The 24,973-nt window shown below is 37.9% G+C and overlaps 2 protein-coding genes across 5 annotated transcripts in view; one reads left to right on the top strand and one right to left on the bottom strand.

Annotated features, from left to right (window-relative positions):
* The first annotated feature begins 2,950 nt into the window (after positions 1-2,950).
* On the top strand, positions 2,951-10,735 carry LOC582643 (transmembrane protein 243). Its single transcript, XM_030973369.1, has 5 exons — positions 2,951-3,077; positions 3,999-4,174; positions 4,771-4,821; positions 5,602-5,706; positions 6,973-10,735. Exons 2-5 carry the CDS (start codon positions 4,118-4,120, stop codon positions 7,087-7,089), a joined length of 330 nt encoding a protein of 109 aa, XP_030829229.1. The 5' UTR covers positions 2,951-3,077; positions 3,999-4,117; the 3' UTR covers positions 7,090-10,735.
* Positions 10,736-11,464: 729 nt separating this feature from the next.
* The window catches only part of LOC100892279 (mucin-17), a 47,576-nt gene continuing 34,067 nt past the window's right edge, over positions 11,465-24,973 (bottom strand). For 3 of the 4 annotated variants that reach the window (XM_030973365.1, XM_030973366.1, XM_030973368.1), the window contains 4 exons: positions 15,892-24,467; positions 14,796-15,110; positions 14,026-14,193; positions 11,465-13,507 (listed from right to left, as the gene is read on the bottom strand). In XM_030973365.1, the coding sequence (XP_030829225.1) occupies positions 13,332-13,507; positions 14,026-14,193; positions 14,796-15,110; positions 15,892-24,467 (9,235 nt within the window). In that variant the 3' untranslated portion in view covers positions 11,465-13,331. The remainder of the gene's footprint in view (positions 13,508-14,025; positions 14,194-14,795; positions 15,111-15,891; positions 24,468-24,973) is intronic. The other variant, XM_030973367.1, reaches the window with a different exon arrangement.

The following is a 24,973-nucleotide window of genomic DNA, read 5'->3' as shown; positions in this document are numbered from 1 at the left end:
GTCAGTGTACACGATACAACGAATCGTCTTATTTTACTAATAATTTAATTAAACGTGAAAGCTTCCGCGCGCATAGTGCGGGATGGGCGAAAATGATTTCAGACGTAGATTAAGAGTCATGAAACGTCAATGCTTCCGCGCTTCGCGCGGGAGGGGGGAAACTGAATTCAGACAAGGACACGATACAACGAATCGTCTTCCTTCTCTAATAATTTAATGAAACGGTAAAGGAGTAAACGGGATGGGCGAAAAATGAATACAAACAAGGATTAAGAGTAATAATTTATTGAAACGTCAAAGCTTCCGCGCTTCGCGCGATAGGGGGGGGGGGGGAACTGAATTCATGAAGGACACGATACAACAAATCGTCTTCCTTCTCTAATAATTTACTGAAACGGTAAAGCTTCCGCGCTCCGCCCGGGATGGGTGAAAAATGAATACAGACAAGGAATAAGAGTAATAATTTATTGAAACGTCAAAGCTTCCGCGCTTCGCGCGGTAGGGGGAAAAGTGAATTCATGAAGGACCCGATACAACAAATCGTCTTCTTTCTCTAATAATGTAATAAAATGTGAAAGCTTCCGCGCTCGCGCAGGAATGGACAAAAATGAATTCAGACAAGGATTAAGACTCGAGAATGGTACATCGAATCGTCTTCTTTCTTTAATAATCTAATGAAACGTCAGAGCTTCCGCGCTACGCGCGGAGGAAGGGGAACATGATTCAAATATTAAGGATTAAGAGTCGAGAATGGTTCATCGTATCTTCTTCTTTCTTTATTAATCTTATGAAACGTCAGAGCTTCCGCGATACGCGCGGAGAAGGGGAAATTGATTCAAACAAGGATTAAGAGTCGAGAACGGTGCAACGAATCGTCTTCTTTCTCTATTAATTTAGTGAAACGTCAAAGCTTCCGCGCTTTGCGGGGGAGGGGGGAACTCCCGCTCCCTGCATCCAACCCCCTAGGGAGCTCGCTTCGCACGTTTCGCGTGCTCACTACCGCCACCCCCCCCCCCTAAAATGAAATTTTGGCTACGCGCTTGGGAGGGGGTGCAACTTGCCACACACTCTCTTGGTTGCTTTGATCCATTGCCGAAAATATTTTGGCACCTATCATCCCCCCCCCCCCCCCAACCACGGATACAAATCGACACCCTTGTTTGCAACATTTAGAAACAAGATGATTTTAGGCAGCGCATGCAGTCCCTAAATACCTCCTTATTTGGGCAACAAGTTGCCCGGATATTCTTCCATTTGACGAGGTACCGTACCCAAAATATCGTCATATTCGGGCAGCGAGGTTGCCGAATATATCTTATATATACTTTTTTTTTATATCGAAACTACATTTCACCTCACTCGCTCGCAATGTAGGCTATACACATGGGTCGATTCAGAGCAAAGGGAGTGCCTGCATAAGCGAATGCATGTATATATACAAGAAAAAGAACAAATAGAACGAGAAGAGGAAGAAGTAATTAAAGACAATGAGAAGTCGGCGGGGAGAAGCCTATATTTGGAGGAAAATGAGATAATTAAGGAGAAGAAGAAGAAGAAGAAGAAGAAGAAGAAGAAGGAGAAGTAGTGAGAGAATTAAGATCGAAGAAGAAGAAGTGAGAGAAGAAAAAGAATTAGAAGAGATCTAAGAAGAAGAAGAAGAAGAAGAGGAAGATGAAGAAGAAGAGAAGAAGACCAAGAAGAAAAAGATGATGGTGGTGAAATAAGCCTGAACTGGAGTATAGCTTGCAGAATATAGGGGAATGAGAAAAGGAAGACGAACAGGAAGAACAATTAAGAAGAAGAAAGACCAGAAGAATGAAAGCAGGTGGAGCGAGAGGAGTAGGAGCAAGAACATAAGTGGGAGTAGGGGCGTACGCAGGGGGGGGGGGGGTTTGGGGGTTCAAACCCCCCCCTTTGGTATTTTAATGTATGTAAACCCCCCTAAAAAAACCTAAAACCCCCCCCCCCTTTTATTTAAAAAAAAAAAAAAATTATCCCCACGGCTAACCTAAATAAGGTGACCTTACCCCCCCCCCCCCCCAACGAAGAAAAATGTCAAATTTTGAAATTTTGAGACCAAAAAAAAAAAAAAAAGTGTCTGCTTACATCCCCCCCCCCCCCCCCCCCCCCCCCCCACTGAGTGACTTTTCGGCCGGCGCGATTTTCAAATTTTCGGGAGCAAAATATTTTAAACCCCCCCCCCCCTTGAAAAAATGCGTACGCCCCTGAGTGGGAGAGATGCCATAGAGGAGTCGAAACGTTTTATGTTTTTCAATATTCTTTATTGATGCATTATATGCCCGGCCCCCCCCCACTCAGAGGTCGGAATGACCGCATGCGTGTTGCCAAAATGTCCGGTAAAGGGGTACTTTTCGTGCGACAAAGTCCGGCCCGAGAATTGTAAAAAAAGGGGTGTATTTGACTTTTCACCCGGAGATTTCTTTAAAAAGGGGGTGTTTTTCTTTTTTTCTCTCATCTCTTTGGACTCCTGAGAAATTATTCCGAATTTAGGGGGGTACATTGAGCATTTTTCCTGATTTAGGGGGGTCTCCAAGGCAGGAAAAGCACGCGAAAAGCCCGCGAAAGGGGGGTTCGGAAATGTTGGCAGTCCTCAGATAGGGGGTGCTTTCAAAAAAAGGGTACGAGCATATGCGTACCCTAAATAACACTGAGTGGGGGGGCCGGGATTATATGCATGCTATAAATCACACATAAACCATTCATCTTGAATATAAAAACCAAGAAACAGTTAAAAACAGAACTAAAATAATTGCATGTTCATCTAAGCTACGACAATTAATCATTACCCTTAATAGGCTACATAAATAATCCCCCTTGGCTACTATATCTAGGCTATATACACTGAGAACCGATTAGAAAAAAATAAAAGAAAGTACCGTATCGGTCGATGGCATGGTCAGCTGATCAATCGTCGTCACCATATCACGTGATGAAATAAAAACAAGCTGTCACTCTAGTCTTGCTCTGCGTTTGTCACTTCAACTTGGTTCCAATTCATATCCATTATCTGAGACTGTGTCATCTTAAATTCTGAAATCCACGGAACAGACCAGGAGGTAAATATATATGTAGATCTAGTCGCAGCATGAGAAGTTATAAAATAAATGAGACCATTATGATTAGAATTTGAAAAGGGCGACAATGCAAGTGCTATAGCCCACACATTCAACTTTATGTTATCTCAACCATTCAATCATATGGGATTAAAAAATATGTGGGACTGACTTATGTTCACCACTCAGTCTGTGGGTCTTTTCAAGAAACCGCGTCATAAGAACAAGGTCAATGACATCTCGACGCTGTTGCTCGACTTGTCTGCTAAGTTTTTCACAAAATCGTCTTTTCCAAGACCAGCGAAAACAAAGCTCTGTTTGTTTAAAGTAATGCTTGCATTTCTATAATTTTATTAAACGAATTACAAATTCGTTTTCACTGGCTGACTGCCGTAGCTAATTATAGCAACAGCGTTGACAAAAGACTTTTATGCATGGCTGATCGTGAAGTTTGCATGAATTCTTTTGTCTTCTTTGTTGTTAGGGCAGGCAGCCAGTGGAACAGATTCATTTGATAAAGCATGCAAGCATTACTTTAAACAAACAGAATTTGTTATTCCTGTCTCATTTTTCCTGATTGATGTGTCATATGAAAGGGTAGAAAATGAACTTTATGGAAATGTAATTTTTACTTTGAAATTCAAATACTGTACGCCAAATGACTTTTTGGTACCCTTTCTTTAAATTTTTTTTAATCACTCATGCATGAAATATATATGCATCATATGACTTGCATCAAATGAAAGAAGAGGATCAAGCTTTATAAATATGTGTCATTTATTAATTATAATCGTGATTAAGTTATGATAAAACATTGATAATTCTCAGTTTTGTTTCTTCTGGGACACACTATATATTATGATATGTAGCTTGATTTACTCTTGTTGATTAATTGATCTTGCTCTCATTTTCATTTTAACACAGAATCTATACACCTGATGTGATGTGTTAACTCAAGGTGTCACACAAATCTGTTCCTGTAAATAAGTTACCGCTCTTGATTCTGGTATGAATAGGGGCATGTGAATGTGGTGAGAGCCAAGATGAGTGCCTACAATACAGACATACAAGCACCTCTCTTCGGGGAGACACAGACATGGGTAAGATCAGGGACCCGTTTCACAAAGTGTTTTTTCAATGACAAAAATCAGTGACGAATCTGTTGATAACCAATCAGAAGCAAGGATTTCAGTAGCTTATAACAAAAACTGTCATTTGTCACTTTTGACAAGTTTTGTGAAACCTTTAAGAAAAAATGGTCATTATTATTTGAAACCTGACCAGATAACTTGACATATAAGGAGTGGTCATTAATGTGTTTTTAACTCTTGATAGAGTGTTGCCCAATAGCTTCTTGATCCTATTAAAGTAATTTTATTTTTTTCACTGTAATATGCTGTAAATTACATTACAAAAGGAATTTCAGTTGTAGGGAGGGGTCAAAGGATCTGATAGAAATGCACAAATATTATTTTACAGAGCTGATTCAGAGGACTTCTTCTAAACGTTTGATAAGTATGGGGTACTAAGATTTGACTTCATATAATTAGATAATTTAGAAGAAAATGTGCTAAAATAAAGAAAATAAAGTTGTTTTGATGATGAATACATGTAATGTGATCTGATCTGATATATCAAATATGATATTCCTTATATCATTGCTGTATGCTTACCTTTATGTTGCCTTTCATTTTAGGAACGAGCGGTGAACGTTATAATTGGCATTGTCTTGGTTGTAATAGTCACGGTAAGAAGCTAACAGATATATTACACATTTATATAAATTACAATTTTGCATTATCTGAAACAAATTTTCTTTTTTAAAATCACTGTTTATATCTGGGTGTTTATAAGAGTTGCAATAACTTTTATTACAAAGGAATATGAATTGCTAATTAACAGCATAACAATGTAGTGTCTGTTCTTTACAGAATAACTTTTCTTTGCTTGTAATAAAATGAAAGATTTTTCAGATTGTAAATATCTTTCAATTTACCTGCCATATTTTCAAACAGTGGAAACATGTCAAAGTCATAGAAATGACTGCAGGGCCATCTTGAGCTTATTTGGTGAAAGCACCACTTGAAAAAAACTGAATTAAAGCTACTTTTAAATATTTATCATGTGGCAAATGAGTTAAGGTAACTTTACAGAGACCATTAAAATATACTGGTCCTCTAAAGCTACTCTGAAAAGCACAATTGATTGCATACCTTTTTTATGTTTTCTTTTGTTAAAGACTACTGGTCTGATTGTCTCATTCTTCTTTTCTTTTTGCTGAACAACTGATACATTTTCCACCAAATTCTTTTTGGTAGATTATTTGTAATTATCATTCAGTGTAAAGTTTGTTACGATTCTGTCAAACTTATATTTTACCATGATCCATAACTCGAGATAGTCTTTATCAGACATATTTTTCTGTGTTTTCTTCATTCATACAGCTGGCTAAATGCACACAATTGATTAATTTTAACATTGATTTTAAACTAATGATATATTGCATACTCTGTTAATCTTTACCTAGGTCACCTTCATTAGTGCATTAGTCTTCCCTTCGTGGCCTCCATTGCCTGTCAATATCTTCTTTTCAATCTGTATCATCTTTGTATGCATTGGAAATATTTTGCTGGTAAGTATTAGGCCCTAAATCAATTTTATAAAAATGATACATAGTACTTTATCTAGGGATACTACTGATTTGCTTACAATGTTTTCAATTTGCGAGAATTATTCATTTTACTTCACAGGCCTAAGGGTCATCTCATTTATTATTTATTTAATAAGTTTCATATTCATAGTTTATGAAGCAGTGATCTCAAATCTAAATTTTACATAAAACTTATCTGTATTTATATCCATTTAAATCAAATACCAAGGGTCTAGGAGATTTGTTATGCAAAACACATTGTTCATGCTTTCATTCGAAATGATATTAGCTATTGGCTCTTGTGTTCATCTATCATATGACGGATGCACACAAACCCATCTCAAGCTAATAAATTGGTATAACAAACTAACAAACTTATTCACATCTATCATATGTACAGTTTTGACCATCTGTCTAAGGCAGGCCTTCTCAACTGGCGGCGCGCGCGCCACTCGTGGCGCTTGCGGTCAGTCAGAGTGGCGCGCGGCTGTTTCAAAAAATTAATAAAAAATTAAAAATTAAAAATTAAAGAAAGAACAACATTAAAAAATTATATACTAAAATAAAAAAACTCAGAAAAATCAAAAAGTCGCAGTCGAAGTTGAGCCCAAAATGTAAGCAAGCCATTTTGTTTGTTTGATTTTCACTTCATTTTGACATTTTCCATATTTATTGCACCAAAATAACTACATATAAATTAACTTCCAGTGTAGATTTTAGCCAGGAATTGTACTAACTATTTCACATCAATATGAAATTATGATTGATGTTTTATGGAACAAAAAGGTGTTAAAAATGCCACATCTGGGCCCTGTTTCATAAAACTTGATATCAATAACAAGTTACAAGCTACTGTTATAAGCTTGTCAAATTTGTCATAGTAATTTAGCAGTTGTTATAGATAAAAAGTTTTATGAAACAGGCCCCTGGGCCTCAAAAAAGCCCTAAAATCCACTAGCTTCCGGGGGCTTCACCCCCTGGACCCCACCCGGTATCAGCTCGGTCGCTACGCTCTCTCGTAACACAGTCACCAAACATACAGGTTGGCACTTCAACCTCAATTCATTTTTGTTTTGGCGCTTCTAATAAACTAGTTGAGAAGGCCTGGTCTAAGGGAACCAGGTGGTCCCTCAGTCCCTGTATCAATCCTTTGAGAATGACATCATTCAGTATTCAACGGGTTTGAAAAATGCGATAGTAGAGCTGATTTCTTGACTTTGATTCCGTTTTATTTTTTATTTTCCTCAGATTTACTGGTATAGGCAAGGAGATGTGGATCCCAAGTTCCGTCTGCTGATATACTACAACAGCTTCTGTGTCATTGCCCTCTGTGTGGCTGCTAATCTCTATTTCCATGAGGTATGATTATAACATTTTAACCACAACACCAAACGAAAGCACAAGATTGGTCGCGATGGAGTCTGTGGATAACATGCAGGTTTTACCCAATTCAAATGGTATCCAATTGCTTGAAGATCAAGTGGCTTGAACTGTGGAGTGGAAGATGCAAGATATTGATCTACATATGCCACTCTATACCCTGGTAAGATATGGAAGGCGATTGTGATTGAATATTGACTATCTCTTCAAACCAGGGAGTGGAGATACTCAGAACCAATTCCTATCTTGATTTAAAGTCTTCCTTTTTTATCACCTTAATTTCTATACACAACTAGTTTCACTCTAATATTGTTATCACTGTGAAACCTGAATTTGGATTTTTTTTTCAGAATATCCTTCTCTCGCTAACTGTATTTTTTTTTTTAACAGTACCTGTTATATGCAAGATATATGTTGTGCTCTTTTTTAGGCGCTTTTCACAGCTCCATATAAATAACTGGTTTTTTTTTCTTCATCCTTTTTTTCTTCATCACCCTATCAATAATAATAATATACAACTTGTTTACAATACATGTAGATGAGGAAAGCTGTATACCAAATATGAATACCAGTATATGTTATGGTGTTGATAATTAATTCTTATGTATGTAATGACACAAAAAATGGAAAAATTAGCATTTATCTAAAGAAATTTCTCATGTTTTTCTGAATGATTAAAAAAGCTGTAAAGCAGGTGTTTTTGTGTTCATAGAGGCATTAAAGGCAATAAACTCGTTGGCAATGTTGTTAACAGGAAAAAAGGTTAACTTGGATTAATATAATGTAACAAATCCTTACGGTATTATTATGAATACAGAAATTTGAAGAATGATGGCATCCCGAAATGTAGACATTTGCAGGCTGTTGCAATTTTTATGAGTTAAATGATATTTAAAACAGAAAGGAACAGCATTAAAGCATTCCATCATCTCGATCATTTCTCGGATGTCAGTGTAGAAAAGAAGGGTTCATTTAATAATCAACTGTGAATCTATACATTTTACATGTAGAAGTTTGTTAAGTAGAATATAATTTATCAAACGATAGTCCTTACTTTGGTTTCCAATTTTATGGACAGAATCCTGAGTGAGGGTATACTTTCTAAGGTTTTCAGTGAAGCCATTAAAAGCAAGGATTTTTTTCTTCAATCAGCTGTTCACTATTTATTGAAGAAGAATTATAAGACCTGAAATATTTTAAGTTTTGTAAAGTGTAGATCCGCTTTTCTATGGCCTCGACTCAATACTAAACAGGTAATACTGTATATGTACATGCATTCATACAAGTTTCATTCTGACCAAAAAAAGACCAGACTTGCCAAATGAATAGTGTTAATAACTATATTTTGACTTTTAGAATGACTGCTGATGTCAAGGTAATTACTTCTTGAGATTAGCTGAGCAAACTGTATGCAATACTTCATTGTGGCTTAAAATTCTTATTGGCCAGTATGTGGCATTGCAGAGATCAAAATGTATCTTCTTTATGGTTTCAACTGATGTATATTGTTGTTGTTAATGCTGTAGTTCTTATCATCGAATGTTTGGTAATACATGTATTTTGTACATTGCTTTGCTGCTAGTAGAATACACATCAATAACACCATACTACCTCTCATTAGGTCTCACCGTCGATCAGACAATAATCGTGAAATGTTTTCAAGATGAAAATTTATTTCACATCTTTTTGAATAGAAACAAAACCCATCATGAGATGATTGACCGCGCAAAATCAAAAATTAAATTATTGCATTTTTCATAGATAATTATTGAATGCAATTGAATTTAGCCAGTCAGTGTTTGCATTTAGCAAAGGTAATGCCAATATTACTATGAATGACTTCATTTTGAAAGATTCCCATGAACATGCATGTACATGAACAATGGAATGGATACATTCAGACCATTATTAAAAGTTCTCCTCGTCCTAGTATGATGTAACTTGTACAGCACAAGTGTTTGCAGTAGATCTTTGCACAGCCTAGTAAAGTATGGATAATCATGAGACCAGCATTTCTAATTGAGCAATAAGAATTGTATATTAAGCTGTTCTGTTCTAGCTGAAAGATAACATAGTGTGTAGCAGCCACTTCCATCAATAGTTCTCATTCTATTGATTAAGTAAGATATACTGTTTAGGTACTGTAGATCTACAATCACTTTTTTTGTTTAGGCGTATTATTATACAATTATAAATGTTATGCCAGTGTCTAATATTACATGCATTTAGATAGGACCAGAGAATTTAAGATACAATGTTTATACTTTAAGATTGAAGAAAATGACACAAATTTAATCATTTATTATGAAACCTAAGCCTAAATGTGTGTTTTCATTTTTGTTGTTGGAATGATGGCCGGTCATTTTTTTCTCCCCTTTTAAGACTGATACTAGTGAGTTTACACCTGGTATATTTATTTTAAACAGATTACAATCAACCAATCTTAAGATTTGTATTTGCTTACTCTCCATCTTTTTCATTTTATTCAATTATTATTTTACTTATTTCCTTTCGTCTCCTTCTTTTCTTTTCTTTGGGAAGTTTCTTAATTTGTTTAACCAGGTGATAAAGACCCCCAGTGCAATGCACCTGATCTATTTAATTCATGTATATCATTTTGGATTAGAAACATTATTTATTGTAAATGTATAATAAGTGTAATTACAACTCATTAATGTTTGAACTATAGTTATTGTTCATGCTTGAAATCATGGGTGCTATTTGCTGTATTTCTCACCCCCCCCCCCATAATGTTTTGTGTTTAAATGTTTATGTATAAGCACCCACTTTACACTTGCGATTAACCTTCTTTTCATTAGGGATATCATTAAGCCAAGTATACATGTACTGGTAGTTGGAGTATATATGTTAAGTTCATACAGTTTTGTTTGTCAGTTATTACCCAAGTATAAGCAATAGACATGCCACATTAATTACCCATCCATATGTTGATCAGTATTTGTAACATGTTTAGTTGTGCAATATTGTTTCCATAATATGAAAGAAGATTATATACAGTTATATTCACATATATTTTCTCATAAATATTTGGTGCAACGGGGCTTTATCCATATTTGCCATATCCTATACATGTATTTGTGATACTTTTTTTAGTATATTCCAAATAGACTAGTGCCCTATTGTCTGCATGGCAGTTTCTTCAATAATTAATGAGTTAAGGTACTGTTTAAAGTTTTGAGGCTATCATAGAATATTCTTAAGAGTTTTCAACATTTATATGTTACTGATAATCAAAAAAGAAACCCTCATATCATAGGTAGTTTAAATACAAAGCCTCATGGTACAAATTTTGTGGAAATGCAATTTTTGGATTTGGCTTTGTTATCTTCGACCAGCTTTTATACCATCTACTATGCAGTTACTATTTCTTGATGTTATTTTCTCTGATGTTTTATTAGATTAATTTTTTTTGTGGATTTTATTTTAACTTTATCTCTAATATATTTCAAATATACTTTATGTAGATAGTGTATGCATTATACATATATTCATTAGATGAAATCTATTTTTAACAGAAAATGTGCAACCTTTTGTAAATATTCAATTTCACACAATTTCACACACTGGCCATTGTCAGGTTCTATTAAATGCCACAAAGGTTGTTCATGAAGAAGTTGTTTTTATTTTGATTTGTAAAACAATATAGTGTTATGAATTATAATGACTGGGTGTTGACTGCCAATGGTGGGAATATTTCTGAGGTTGTGAGGTGTAATGGAAACATGGGACTGGAAGTGAATACAAAATTATGGAAGAGAATGCAAAATTGTTGACATAGAGAGACTTGTGCGATTAGTCAGAAACACACTTTGCACTAGGAATGATGGATAAATGAGAGAGGATATGCTAAAAAACTTAACAAAATTTTGTTTCTATCCACCCCATTTGAATCCCCGTTCACATAAATCCAGCAGAACGTTGCTGCAGTTTACTTTGTCACATCATGTGTGTGAACAAGCCTTGATGATGACGGGGTTGAGCATATCATAGTCATAAAATTATCAAGAAAGCAATGTGATTGTGAATGAAACCTTCAAAGATGCTTGACCTCTTGGCATGAATATTATGCAAAAACTGAGACTGTCATTCTGAAATGTTTTCTTGAAAATATGAGCTCTATATTATATTACTTTTCTTTCATTTCATTGGTAATTTTATGATTTATTGGCTATTTTAATGATGCATTTTTTTCTCCCAAGGGTTTCAAGATAAACCCAAATTGAGGAGTATCGAAAATGTAACAAAAAACATTTTCACGTTCAGAAATTATTTCAACATTAATATGTTATTACTTTATACTTATATTAAAAATGATTTACAAAAGCTTCAGAGTCACAAATTTTCATTAATTGTCATACATTTATTATAAATTTTACGTCTCACTCTCCACACTTCTCATATTGTTAGTACAGTCATAAGTGCTTTGAAAGAAGAGGAAACATTTTTATATCAAAACGACATCATATAAAAGTAAAAATATGATTTTACTCCTTTAACATGATATGTTTTTAACAAAACCATACATATTGACAATTCTTACATTACAATTAATTTCACCAAGAAATTATCATTATACAATATCAGATATAAATGCTTATGCATTCTTGCTATGTTCTATTGCGTAGGAGAGACTCGTATTTAAATGTAACAATCGCAAACATTGAATGCATAGTTTTTCATTGACATTTTGAGACGATTACTTCAACAAGGCACTTATCACAATATCAAGGTGTTGCAATTATGATTCAAACTATTCACACATAGAAAGTTGTAGATGTATTAGGAAGACTTGATCATATTGCTATTATTATCTAGCCTTTTCTCCTGCGATCTTTCCAAAACATGCAAGAAAGTATACATTATCTGCATTAAAACCAACAGAATATATTCTGGTAATTAAATAATTGACATGTAATTATTAATTCATGAATGTGTTCATTTCTTACATTTTTTCTTCTTTAATATTCCACTTAAAGTAAGTTGCTTCATTGATATAAATTGACAAAGAAGCTCACGTTCGGTAAAGAAATAGAATGAATTATTAGTATAAAAAACTCACGCTTTCTATCTTCATATCTCTCTTTCTTCACCCCTCCCCCTGTCTCCTACTCTCTTTCTCCCTTACACCATCTCTCCTTTTATATTCCCTCTATTCTCCACCGTATATCATCTAAATTTGCGTGAGGTCAAATAACAATTACTAGCATACATATGTATTTGTCAAAATTTGTATTTCTTGCATTGTTAAAAGATCATTCAAAATATCAAAAAGTGCAGTTATACTTTATCAACACTATATCTGTTTTGTCCATTTCAAACACCTGTCTAAAATAAGTTATATCAATACATATCATCATTATCAATAAATATGTACAACAGAAACAATAATTATCAATGATAATGCAGCATTGCTTCATGGCGTACATACATACAGCAGCATCTGCCAATTCATATAGCACATCACGGCAGCAGTAATCCTTTTTGAGCTTTCATTGCTGCAAGCTCTTCTTTTAAAAATGTCCATGATTAAGATTGATCATCATTGCCAGTTTTGTTTTGCTCTTATGAGCAAAGAGTCATGAAATATTAAACACAGTAAAAGAAGATATAACTTATTAAAGCATCAACATTAAATATCCAGCAGGACGTTTTTAAAATTATTATACACCTTTCTTCTGTAAGAGGCATATTGATTTCTTTTTAATGTTTAAGAATGGTCAATTGGCAACCTCTATTCCTTATTCTTTCACATGTTCAATCTCTTCAGATGTTCTCGCGACTCAATGATTTCAGTTTTAGGAAATATTTTACTGCTTGGTGAGACATGTGTGCAAAGTAACAAATACAATATGTTTCAGATTTCTTTCCATCATTGAGGTTTAAGTTGCAGCTCCCACACCAATTTTAGAGAAATTAGTATATTTCTTTCTTCTGTATTACACTTTGAAAAATCCCCTTTCACCTCGTGACATCCTCTGCAGCATTCAGAACCATTTAGCAGAACATGGTCCTTGTCACCAGCAGTCGATGTGATGAACATCCATTTAATAGGACATTAAAAGACATTGGAAAAAACTTATCACCTCTAATGTCACAACCATTGCACATAAGCATGTTTCACAAAGACTTCACAACTGAAGTTAACACTATCCCATCACCTCGCTTCAGTTTTCATCATATATAAATATCAGACACATCAGTTTCCTTCAAGTGTTCGTCTTACATACTCCATCCGATATTTTTTCAATACTAGCTCCACCTTCCAAGCATATTGTGGCTTTCTGAAGTTCACAACTATTGGTGTAAGTCCTGTTGTCGCTTCCACATACTGGATTGTATGTAATGGGGCACTCAAAGTCTTGACAGCTTATATCACCTTTTACTGCAACAAAAAATAGAAAAAGAAAGAAAAAACATTTACATATAAGCAACTTTTGACAAAATTAATGATTCTACATTATGACATTTTTAGCTCCTCTATTAAATAAGACACTAAGACGTTTTCCACTTAAGTAAAGTATCCATTAACACCACGCATAGCCATAGAAGCAAAACAGCAAGTTGACAAATTTTGTTTTAAATTGTTTTCGCCTCCGCTTTCAGTATTCAGTTTGAAAAATATCACAAGTACAATATAATTTTCTTTAAATATCTACTAATGCTTGCTTTTGCTTTTATTAAACAAATTTCTGCCTAAACATTTTCTTGTATCTACAGACATGTTGTCTGTTTAATTGGCAACTTGATGTTCCACTCAGTTTAAAAAAAGGGAAATATCATTTTTAGCCGTTTGGATTCCATGGGGCTATAGAAAAAATATATTGACACAAGAGGCTCAAAGTTCTCTAACTTTTACAAATGCTCATAAATAAAGTGTTAATTCACAAGAAGAATATATACCTAGCTCGAGAAATCCATTTATACATTCTCCTTGATAAGCTACTTGTAGACCAGTTTTCCTTCGTAAACACGCTGTCTGGTTGAGCTTACATTCGGATTGAAATGTAAAGCCATTCGTACCGCAGACGGGACATATTTCATTCCCACACTGGCCACATTCTCGTATTCCTGTTGGAAAGAAAAGAAACATTTTGTAATCATCGAAACTTGCACTTTTCTCTTCAATCAATCATCTAAATTCAACCATGTTAATTTCCAACCCTCTCCTGACTTAAGTTTTTCTTGCTTCCTTTACTCCTTTATTCTCTCAAATAATAAAACACTCTAATGTTCCATCGATATTACAGACATCAGGTTCTCAGTGATCATGCATGTAATTATATTTATTTGCAATTCATCTATTCTGATCAAGAAAAAAAAATATATTTGTTGAATAGAGTAGTATTAGTTCCTTGTGTGAAACAATTCATATACAAATTGGCTTCATCACTCCCTGAATCACATAGGAATATATGGCCTTGGCATTCTAATTCAAGGAGCCGGGTATATCTATAAAAGTTGCTTTTTCTTACTTTTTCCCGTCCAAGACGGAAGGCAACAATAAATTGGTAATTCTGATTATATGATCTATGCGCACTCATTCTGTTATTTTCACTTTGGCAATTGAATTATTGTTAAATCGATGCAAAGTAAGGCAATTTTTGTAATACAAAGCTTGACCTTCCATTCTCTAAAACATTGAGCTGAAATTTAAAAACATTTTTACGTACGGGCCATAAATCCCGGTTGATTAAGGTGAACGGAGGCTGACGGAACGGCAATGGTATCTCCATCCATATCTCCGCTGGTCCCATCCTGCTCTTCCGTCCTCTCCAGGACTGTCTCTGTTGTGGCCACCAGTGCAACCGGGAGATCACTGGCACCCGTGAAAGACATCGTAGCAGTTGTACGAGGTAGGCCCCGTGGAGGTGATGATGGTGGTGATGACGTGGAGGTAGAGCTGTCAACTGGAGGAGGCTGCAGAGTGCTCATCATTGGCGGATAGGGTGGGGGAGGCGGAGGAGTTGATGGTATCCTGATACGACCTGTGTAAATGCATGAATAAAATCTTAAAAGTAAGTTGACAGTGGTCCTTTCTGAGACATATTATTCTTTTGATTATCAATCGCGAATTACTGTTCGTGTTTATAACATGTTTTGTGTCAGAGTATTTTTCTAAATGGATGAGATAATAATATATGGAAGGATGAAATATGAAATGATATGTATAAATCTAAATTTCCCGTATTGATCTAATAGCAAAATTTGTAAAACATCATAATATGATGTTTTATATTATATTCATAATGTATGTTTGAGTCAAATTTTCATAGAAGTTATAAAAATAAAAATAAAATATTATTCCTTATGAATGAAATGGAAAATTTAAATCGCCTTTAAAAAAAGTCCACCCAATAGAAAAAAATGTTTAACATCATCTTTGTTATGAATGAGTTTGACTGAAAGTTTTATAGAACTTATTAAGAGGGTAAATATGTTTCCCTGAGAATGAAATAGAATATGGATAACTCTGAATTTCCCGTTGAAGAATACAAAAATCATAGGCTATATATATATATATATATATATATATATATACTCCTTTTTAATCATAATTTCCAAGTACATTACATATTGATCGTCATTTTTTATCGCATGTCATTAACCCTTCGGAAAGACACGATTATAGGTTTCAAACAGTATTCATTTCTTATAAGTAGACAGTGTAAAAGAGAATCTAGTTGATTTTGTTTTTAACTTATAAACTTGAATCATGTGCTTGGAATCATAAAAGACAATAAAAAAATATATAAGAAAATTCCTCACCTGTCCGTGTTTCTGTTGTTTCTGACGGTACGGTGTGTTCGTCAATACGATTGGTCCTCAAAAGTGTGAATACAGTTGAAGGTTGTTGGCTACGCCCTGATACCATTGTACTTTCATCCCCTGACCCCTCTCCAATAAAGAGCTCAGCTGTAGTCACCGTTTGGCTTCTTGGAGTGGATGCAGCCTCCAGAATTCTGCTTAAAGTTGACTTCGTTTCCGATGTCTGTGGTACTTCAGTTTTATTTGAATCAGACAATTTATATGATGAAGTTACAGGTGGCTGCGATGTTGTAAATATTCCTCCTAATGTTGTCATCGTCATATTCGTTATATAGTTTATTCCATCAAATATTATGTCAGTGACTGCTGTCCTCGGCGTAGGAGAGTCGACTCCTTCTGTCGGAGTAACATTTTCTGGACTTTTTGGTGTCAATATGCTTTCGTTCTGATCCGTTTGCTCCGACACTATTCTGCTAGGAGTTCTTCGAGTTGTGACAGTGTGATCGCTTACCGCTTGTTTTAACGTGGTATGAATTCTATGAGTTGGTGATGATGTCGTGGATGGTGTGGTTTCTAAACTTCCTTCTTGCTGAGACGCATCCGTAATAGAACTTGTTTCAGCTTCCAGTTTTTTAGTTGTAGGGATTGTAGAGCTCAATTCAGTATCACCGGTGACTATCTTTTTCTCATTGTCTGGTGATCTGGTGCTCGGTTCCTGCAATTCAGTCACTTCTGAATCATCCTCCGTTACCGTTCTATTAGCCACCAAAGATGTGAATAGTTTCGCTGAAGCTGATGGAGAAATTGCTACTGTTGTATGCACGGTAGCTGACAGTAGATCACTGGTGTTGACTTCCTTTCCAGTTGCCACGCCTCCACTACTTAATGTAGAAGCTTCTAGTTCTTTTACAACGGTAAACCAGGTACTCGACTGCTTATAAGTCACAGTCGGATCTGATTTTGATGGTGTTGTAAAGGTGAGATCTCCGGTATCTCCTGATCCAAGTTCTTCCGTTGGTTTCTCGCTAGGAACCACACTGTGTCTTTCGACTTCGTTGGGTTTGTCAGTGACAGCATTGGTCGAAATCCCTGTAAATGTTACTGGGATAGAGCTTGATTGTTCCATATCTTCTGTCGGTATGCTGGTGACTTCCGTTGGTTTGCCCGACGGACTGTTTGATATCGATGGGACAGAGGACAAGTCAGGTGTTCTCGGGGTTGGGGATTTTACTATGCCTGTAGTTTGAGACTTGATGTGACTTGTAGAAAAGTCTTCTATGGTAGTCTGAGACGGCAGAGTATCTAAAGGAATTTGAGTGTAAATTGTATTCAAAGGTAGCTGTGTGGTAGTCTGTCTACCGTGTAGTTCCTGGACGCCAAGTTTGTCTGTGGTTACCAGAGTATGACTTGGTGTATATTCCGTAGATCCTGATGTAGGCTTCAGTGTCGCACCTTCGGTTTGAACTTCATGTTCTGTGAGGATAGTTATAGCCATCCCAGGTGAATGTGTTCTAGCTTTGTCAGTGTTGGAAACAAATATTGCTGTGGTCAAAGCTTCTGTAGATGATGCGCCCTCTGTTTGGTCGGTAGAAGAATCTGTCACCAATTTTTCAGTTTCCCCAGTGACAGTTGTCTCGTTTAGTTTGATAAGTCCAGGTGCTCTAGGAGTAGCCACATCTTCCATTGGCGATTTTGATATATCCTTGCCTATAGTTGTTGACATTGACATCATTGCTTCCTCTTCAATAGTGATCGTTGTAGAGAGAATGTCAATCGTGGGGGAAGGTGCCATTCCGCTTCCTTCCATAGTTGTTTCGAATAATAGCTCCTGTGTTGCTGTTTGTTCAGAGTCTCTCATTTCAGTACTGACAGTAATATAACTAGGTTCTTCTGTTGCTTCCTTCAAATCTATCTGTTTAGAAGATGTAGGATTTACACTAGTTTGCGACGGTGGTGTGCCCCCTGTTTGGTCGGTAGAATAATCGGTCACCATTTTGTCAGTTTCCCCAGTAACAGTTGTTTCGTTGAGTTTGATAAGTCCAGGCGCTCTAGGAGTAGCCACATCTTTCATTGGCGATTTTGATATATCCTCGCCTATAGTTGATGACATTGAAATCGTTGCTCCCTCTTCAATAATGATCGTTGTAGAAAGAATTTCAATCGTGGGGGAAGGTGACATTCCGCTACCTTCCATAGTTGTTTCGAATAATAGGTCCTGTGTTGCTGTTTGTTCTGAATCTCTCATTTCAGTACTGAGAGTAGTATAACTAGGTTCTTCTGTAGTTTTCTTCGATTCCGTCTGTTTTGGAGACGAAGGAGTTACAGCTGTAACCGACTCTTGTTTGTCTGCAGTAGTGACTCCACTAGAAGTAGTCACTGTGCCACTTCCCTCAGAGGCCGTTCCAAATGATGTAACATCGGTCACTAGTACCTTTGTCTCCGCAGTTTCTTCTGTAGAATACCCGGTCACCATCTTTTCAATTGAAGCAGTGCTAGTTGTGTCGTTTAGTTTGATAAGTCCAGGTGCTCTAGGAGTAGCCACATCTTCCATTGGCGATTTTGATATATCCTTGCCTATAGTTGACATTGACATCGTTGCTTCCTCTTCAATACTGATCGTTGTAGAAAGAATTTCAACCGTGGGGGAAGGTGCCATTCCGCTTCCTTCCATTGTCGTTTGGAAAAGTTCCTCCTCTGTTGCTGTGTTGTCTGGGCCTGTCGTTTCACCAATGACAGTAGTACGTAGATAACTAGGTTCTTCTGCTGTTGTTTTCTTCGATTCCGTCTGTTTTGGAGACGAAGGAGTTACAGCTGTAACCGACTCTTGTTTGTCTACAGTAGTGACTCCACTAGAAGTAGTCACTGTGCCACTTCCCTCAGAGGCCGTTCCAAATGATGTAACATCGGTCACTAGTACCTTTGTCTCTGCAGTTTGTTCTGTAGAATACCCTGTCACCATCTTTTCAATTGAAACAGTGCTAGTTGTGTCGTTCAGTTTGATAAGTCCAGGTGCTCTAGGGGTAGCCACATCTTCCATTGGCGATTTTGATATATCCTCGTCTATAGTTGTTGACGGGGAAATCGTTGATCCTTCTGCAGTAGTGATTGCTGATGGTGTAGTGTGGACTTCCATTGGTATTGAGCTTGTTATTTCATATGTAGTATAACCCGCTGTTGTAGGCGTTGATTCCTTTTCAATAGTGAAAGTTGTAGAGAGATTATCAATCGTTGGGGAAGATGACATTCCGCTTCCTTCCATAGTTGTTTCGAATAATAGCTCCTGTGTTGCTGTTTGTTCTGAGTCTCTCATTTCAGTACTGACAGTAATATAACTAGGTTCTTCTGTTGCTTCCTTCAAGTCTATCTGTTTAGAAGATGTAGGAGTTACACTAGTTTGCGACAGTGGTGTGCCCCCTGTTTGGTCGGTAGAAGAATCTGTCACCACTTTGTCAGTTTCCCCAGTGACAGTTGTCTCGTTTAGTTTGATTAGTCCAGGAGCTCTAGGAGTAGCCACATCTTCCATTGGCGATTTTGATATATCCTTGCCTATAGTTGACATTGACATCGTTGCTTCCTCTTCAATACTGATCGTTGTAGAAAGAATTTCAACCGTGGGGGAAGGTGCCATTCCGCTTCCTTCCATTGTCGTTTGGAAAAGTTCCTCCTCTGTTGCTGTGTTGTCCTGGCCTGTCGTTTCACCTATGACAGTAGTACGTAGATAACTAGGTTGTTCTGTTGTTTTCTTCGATTCCGTCTGTTTTGGAGACGAAGGAGTTACAGCTGTAACCGACTCTTGTTTGTCTACAGTAGTGACTCCACTAGAAGTAGTCACTGTGCCACTTCCCTCAGAGACCATTCCAAATGATGTAACATCGGTCACTAGTACCTTTGTTTCCACAGTTTGTTCTGTAGAATACCCGGTCACCATCTTTTCAATTGAAGCAGTGCTAGTTGTGTCGTTTAGTTTGATAAGTCCAGGTGCTCTAGGAGTAGCCACATCTTCCATTGGCGATTTTGATATATCCTTGCCTATAGTTGTTGACATTGAAACCGTTGCTTCTTCTTCAATAGTGATCGTCGTAGAAAGAATTTCAATCGTGGGGGAAGGTGCCATTCCACTTCCTTCCATTGTCGTTTGGAAAAGTTCCTCCTCTGTTGCTGTATTGTCCGGGCCTGTCGTTTCACCTATGACAGTAGTACGTAGATAACTAGGTTGTTCTGTTGTTTTCTTCGATTCCGTCTGTTTTGGAGACGAAGGAGTTACAGCTGTAACCGACTCTTGTTTGTCTACAGTAGTGACTCCACTAGAAGTAGTCACTGTGCCACTTCCCTCAGAGGCCATTCCAAATGATGTAACATCGGTCACTAGTACCTTTGTCTCTGCAGTTTGTTCTGTAGAATACCCGGTCACCATCTTTTCAATTGAAGCAGTGCTAGTTGTGTCGTTTAGTTTGATAAGTCCAGGTGCTCTAGGGGTAGCCACATCTTCCATTGGCGATTTTGATATATCCTCGTCTATAGTTGTTGACGGGGAAATCGTTGATTCTTCTGCAGTAGGGATTGCTGATGGTGTAGTGTGGACTTCCATTGGTATTGAGCTTGTTATTCCATATGTAGTATAACCTGCTGGTGTAGGCGTTGATTCCTTTTCAATAGTGAAAGTTGTAGAGAGACTATCAATCGTTGGGGAAGATGACATTCCGCTTCCTTCCATAGTTGTTTCGAATAATAGCTCCTGTGTTGCTGTTTGTTCTGAGTCTCTCATTTCAGTACTGACAGTAATATAACTAGGTTCTTCTGTTGCTTCCTTCAAGTCTATCTGTTTAGAAGATGTAGGAGTTACACTAGTTTGCGACGGTGGTGTGCCCCCTGTTTGGTCGGTAGAAGAATCTGTCACCACTTTGTCAGTTTCCCCAGTGACAGTTGTCTCGTTTAGTTTGATTAGTCCAGGCGCTGTAGGAGTAGCAACATCTTTCATTGGCGATTTTGATATATCCTTGCCTATAGTTGACATTGACATCGTTGCTTCCTCTTCAATAGTGATCGTTGTAGAAAGAATTTCAATCGTGGGGGAAGGTGTCATTCCGCTTCCTTCCATTGTCGTTTGGAAAAGTTCCTCCTCTGTTGCTGTGTTGTCCGGGCCTGTCGTTTCACCTATGACAGTAGTACGTAGATAACTAGGTTCTTCTGTTGTTTTCTTTGATTCTGTCTGTTTTGGAGACGAAGGAGTTACAGCTGTAACCGACTCTTGTTTGTCTACAGTAGTGACTCCACTAGAAGTAGTCACTGTGCCACTTCCCTCAGAGGCAATTCCAAATGATGTCACATCGGTCACTAGTACCTTTGTTTCTGCAGTTTGTTCTGTAGAATACCCGGTCACCATCTTTTCGATTGAAGCAGTGCTAGTTGTGTCGTTTAGTTTTATTAGTCCTGGAGGTCTAGCAGTAGCCACATCGTCCACTGGCGGTTTCGTTACATCTTCAAGTATAGTTGTTGACGGGGAAATCGTTGATCCCTCTTCAATAGTGATCGTAGTAGAGAGATTATCAATCGTTGGGGAAGATGAAATTCCGCTTCCTTCCATAGTTGTTTCGAATAATAGCTCCTGTGTTGCTGTTTGTTCTGAGTCTGTCATTTCAGTACTGACAGTAATATAACTAGGTTCTTCTGTTGCTTCCTTCAAGTCTATCTGTTTAGAAGATGTAGGAGTAACACTACTTTGCGACGGTGTTGTGCCCCCTGTTTGGTCGGTTGAATAATCGGTCACCAATCTGTCAGTTTCCCCAGTAACAGTTGTCTCGTTGAGTTTGATAAGTCCAGGTGATCTAGGAGTAGCCACATCTTCCATTGGCGATTTTGATATGTCCTGGCCTATAGTTGTTGACATGAAAAACGTTGCTTCCTCTTCAATACTGATTGTTGTAGAAAGAATTTCAACCGTGGGAGAAGGTGCCATTCCGCTTCCTTCCATTGTCGTTTGGAAAAGTTCCTCCTCTGTTGCTGTGTTGTCTGGGCCTGTCGTTTCACCAATGACAGTAGTACGTAGATAACTAGGTTCTTCTGTTGTTTTCTTCGATTCCGTCTGTTTTGGAGACGAAGGAGTTACAGCTGTAACCGACTCTTGATTGTCTACAGTAGTGACTCCACTAGAAGAAGTCACTGTGCCACTTCCCTCAGAGGCCGTTCCAAATGATGTAACATCGGTCACTAGTACCTTTGTCTCCACAGTTTGTTCTGTAGAATACCCGGTTACCATCTTTTCGATTGAAGCAGTGCTAGTTGTGTCATTTAGTTTGATAAGTCCTGGAGGTCTAGCAGTAGCCACATCGTCCACTGGCGGTTTCGTTACATCTTCAAGTATAGTTGTTGACGGGGAAATCGTTGATCCCTCTTCAATAGTGATCGTTGAAGAAAGAATTTCACTCGTGGGGGAAGATGCCATTCCGCTTCCTTCCATTGTCGTTTGGAAAAGTTCCTCCTCTGTTGCTGTGTTGTCTGGGCCTGTCGTTTCACCAATGACAGTAGTACGTAGATAACTAGGTTCTTCTGTTGTTTTCTTCGATTCCGTCTGTTTTGGAGATGAAGGAGTTACAGCTGTAACCGACTGTTGATTGTCTGCAGTAGTGACTCCACTAGAAGTAGTCACTGTGCCACTTCCCTCAGAGGCCGTTCCAAATGATGTAACATCGGTCACTAGTACCTTTGTCTCCGCAGTTTGTTCTGTAGAATACCCGGTTACCATCTTTTCGATTGAAGCAGTGCTAGTTGTGTCATTTAGTTTGATAAGTCCTGGAGGTCTAGCAGTAGCCACATCGTCCACTGGCGGTTTCGTTACATCTTCAAGTATAGTTGTTGACGGGGAAATCGTTGATCCCTCTTCAATAGTGATTGTTGTAGAGAGATTATCAATCGTTGGGGAAGATGACATTCCGCTTCCTTCCATAGTTGTTTCGAATAATAGCTCCTGTGTTGCTGTTTGTTCTGAGTCTCTCATTTCAGTACTGACAGTAATATAACTAGGTTCTTCTGTTGCTTCCTTCAAGTCTATCTGTTTAGAAGATGTAGGATTAACACTACTTTGCGACGGTGTTGTGCCCCCTGTTTGGTCGGTTGAATAATCGGTCACCAATCTGTCAGTTTCCCCAGTAACAGTTGTCTCGTTGAGTTTGATAAGTCCAGGTGATCTAGGAGTAGCCACATCTTCCATTGGCGATTTTGATATGTCCTGGCCTATAGTTGTTGACATGAAAAACGTTGCTTCCTCTTCAATACTGATTGTTGTAGAAAGAATTTCAACCGTGGGAGAAGGTGCCATTCCGCTTCCTTCCATTGTCGTTTGGAAAAGTTCCTTCTCTGTTGCTGTGTTGTCTGGGCCTGTCGTTTCACCAATGACAGTTGTCTGTAGATAACTAGGTTCTTCTGTTGTTTTCTTCGATTCCGTCTGTTTTGGAGACGAAGGAGTTACAGCTGTAACCGACTCTTGATTGTCTACAGTAGTGACTCCACTAGAAGTAGTCACTGTGCCACTTCCCTCAGAGGCCGTTCCAAATGATGTAACATCGGTCACTAGTACCTTTGTCTCCGCAGTTTGTTCTGTAGAATACCCGGTTACCATTTTTTCGATTGAAGCAGTGCTAGTTGTGTCATTTAGTTTGATAAGTCCTGGAGGTCTAGCAGTAGCCACATCGTCCACTGGTGATTTCGTTAAATCTTCAAGTATAGTTGTTGACGGGGAAATCGTTGATCCCTCTTCAATAGTGATCGTTGTAGAAAGAATTTCAATCGTGGGGGAAGATGCCATTCCGCTTCCTTCCATTGTCGTTTGGAAAAGTTCCTCCTCTGTTGCTGTGTTGTCTGGGCCTGTCGTTTCACCAATGACAGTAGTACGTAGATAACTAGGTTCTTCTGTTGTTTTCTTCGATTCCGTCTGTTTTGGAGACGAAGGAGTTACAGCTGTAACCGACTGTTGATTGTCTGCAGTAGTGACTCCACTAGAAGTAGTCACTGTGCCACTTCCCTCAGAGGCCGTTCCAAATGATGTAACATCGGTCACTAGTACCTTTGTCTCCGCAGTTTCTTCTGTAGAATACCCGGTTACCATCTTTTCGATTGAAGCAGTGCTAGTTGTGTCATTTAGTTTGATAAGTCCTGGAGGTCTAGCAGTAGCCACATCGTCCACTGGCGGTTTCGTTACATCTTCAAGTATAGTTGTTGACGGGGAAATCGTTGATCCCTCTTCAATAGTGATTGTTGTAGAGAGAATTTCAATCGTGGGGGAAGATGCCATTCCGCTTCCTTCCATTGTCGTTTGGAAAAGTTCCTCTTCTGTTGCTGTGTTGTCTGGGCCTGTCGTTTCACCAATAACAGTAGTACGTAGATAACTAGGTTCTTCTGTTGTTTTCTTCGATTCCGTCTGTTTTGGAGACGAAGGAGTTACAGCTGTAACCGACTCTTGATTGTCTGCAGTAGTGACTCCACTAGAAGTAGTCACTGTGCCACTTCCCTCAGAGGCCGTTCCAAATGATGTAACATCGGTCACTAGTACCTTTGTCTCCGCAGTTTGTTCTGTAGAATACCTGGTTACCATCTTTTCGATTGAAGCAGTGCTAGTTGTGTCATTTAGTTTGATAAGTCCTGGAGGTTTAGCAGTAGCCACATCGTCCACTGGCGGTTTCGTTACATCTTCAAGTATAGTTGTTGACGGGGAAATCGTTGATCCCTCTTCAATAGTGATTGTTGTAGAGAGATTATCAATCGTTGGGGAAGATGACATTCCGCTTCCTTCCATAGTTGTTTCGAATAATAGCTCCTGTGTTGCTGTTTGTTCTGAGTCTCTCATTTCAGTACTGACAGTAATATAACTAGGTTCTTCTGTTGCTTCCTTCAAGTCTATCTGTTTAGAAGATGTAGGAGTAACACTACTTTGCGACGGTGTTGTGCCCCCTGTTTGGTCGGTTGAATAATCGGTCACCAATCTGTCAGTTTCCCCAGTAACAGTTGTCTCGTTGAGTTTGATAAGTCCAGGTGATCTAGGAGTAGCCACATCTTTCATTGGTGATTTTGATATATCCTCGCCTATAGT

This window comes from Strongylocentrotus purpuratus, unplaced genomic scaffold (assembly GCF_000002235.5).
Source record: "Strongylocentrotus purpuratus isolate Spur 01 unplaced genomic scaffold, Spur_5.0 spur5_scaffold_6, whole genome shotgun sequence".
NCBI classification, from domain to species: domain Eukaryota; kingdom Metazoa; phylum Echinodermata; class Echinoidea; order Camarodonta; family Strongylocentrotidae; genus Strongylocentrotus; species Strongylocentrotus purpuratus.
This window is presented reverse-complemented; position numbering and strand designations above follow the sequence as displayed.

Coding starts and splice junctions, on each gene's coding strand:
- LOC582643 (XM_030973369.1), top strand. CDS start 4,118: ATGAGTGCCTACAATACAGACATACAAGCACCTCTCTTCGGGGAGACA. Junction 4,175..4,770: donor TCGGGGAGACACAGACATGG/GTAAGATCAGGG, acceptor CTTTCATTTTAG/GAACGAGCGGTGAACGTTAT. Junction 5,707..6,972: donor GCATTGGAAATATTTTGCTG/GTAAGTATTAGG, acceptor TATTTTCCTCAG/ATTTACTGGTATAGGCAAGG.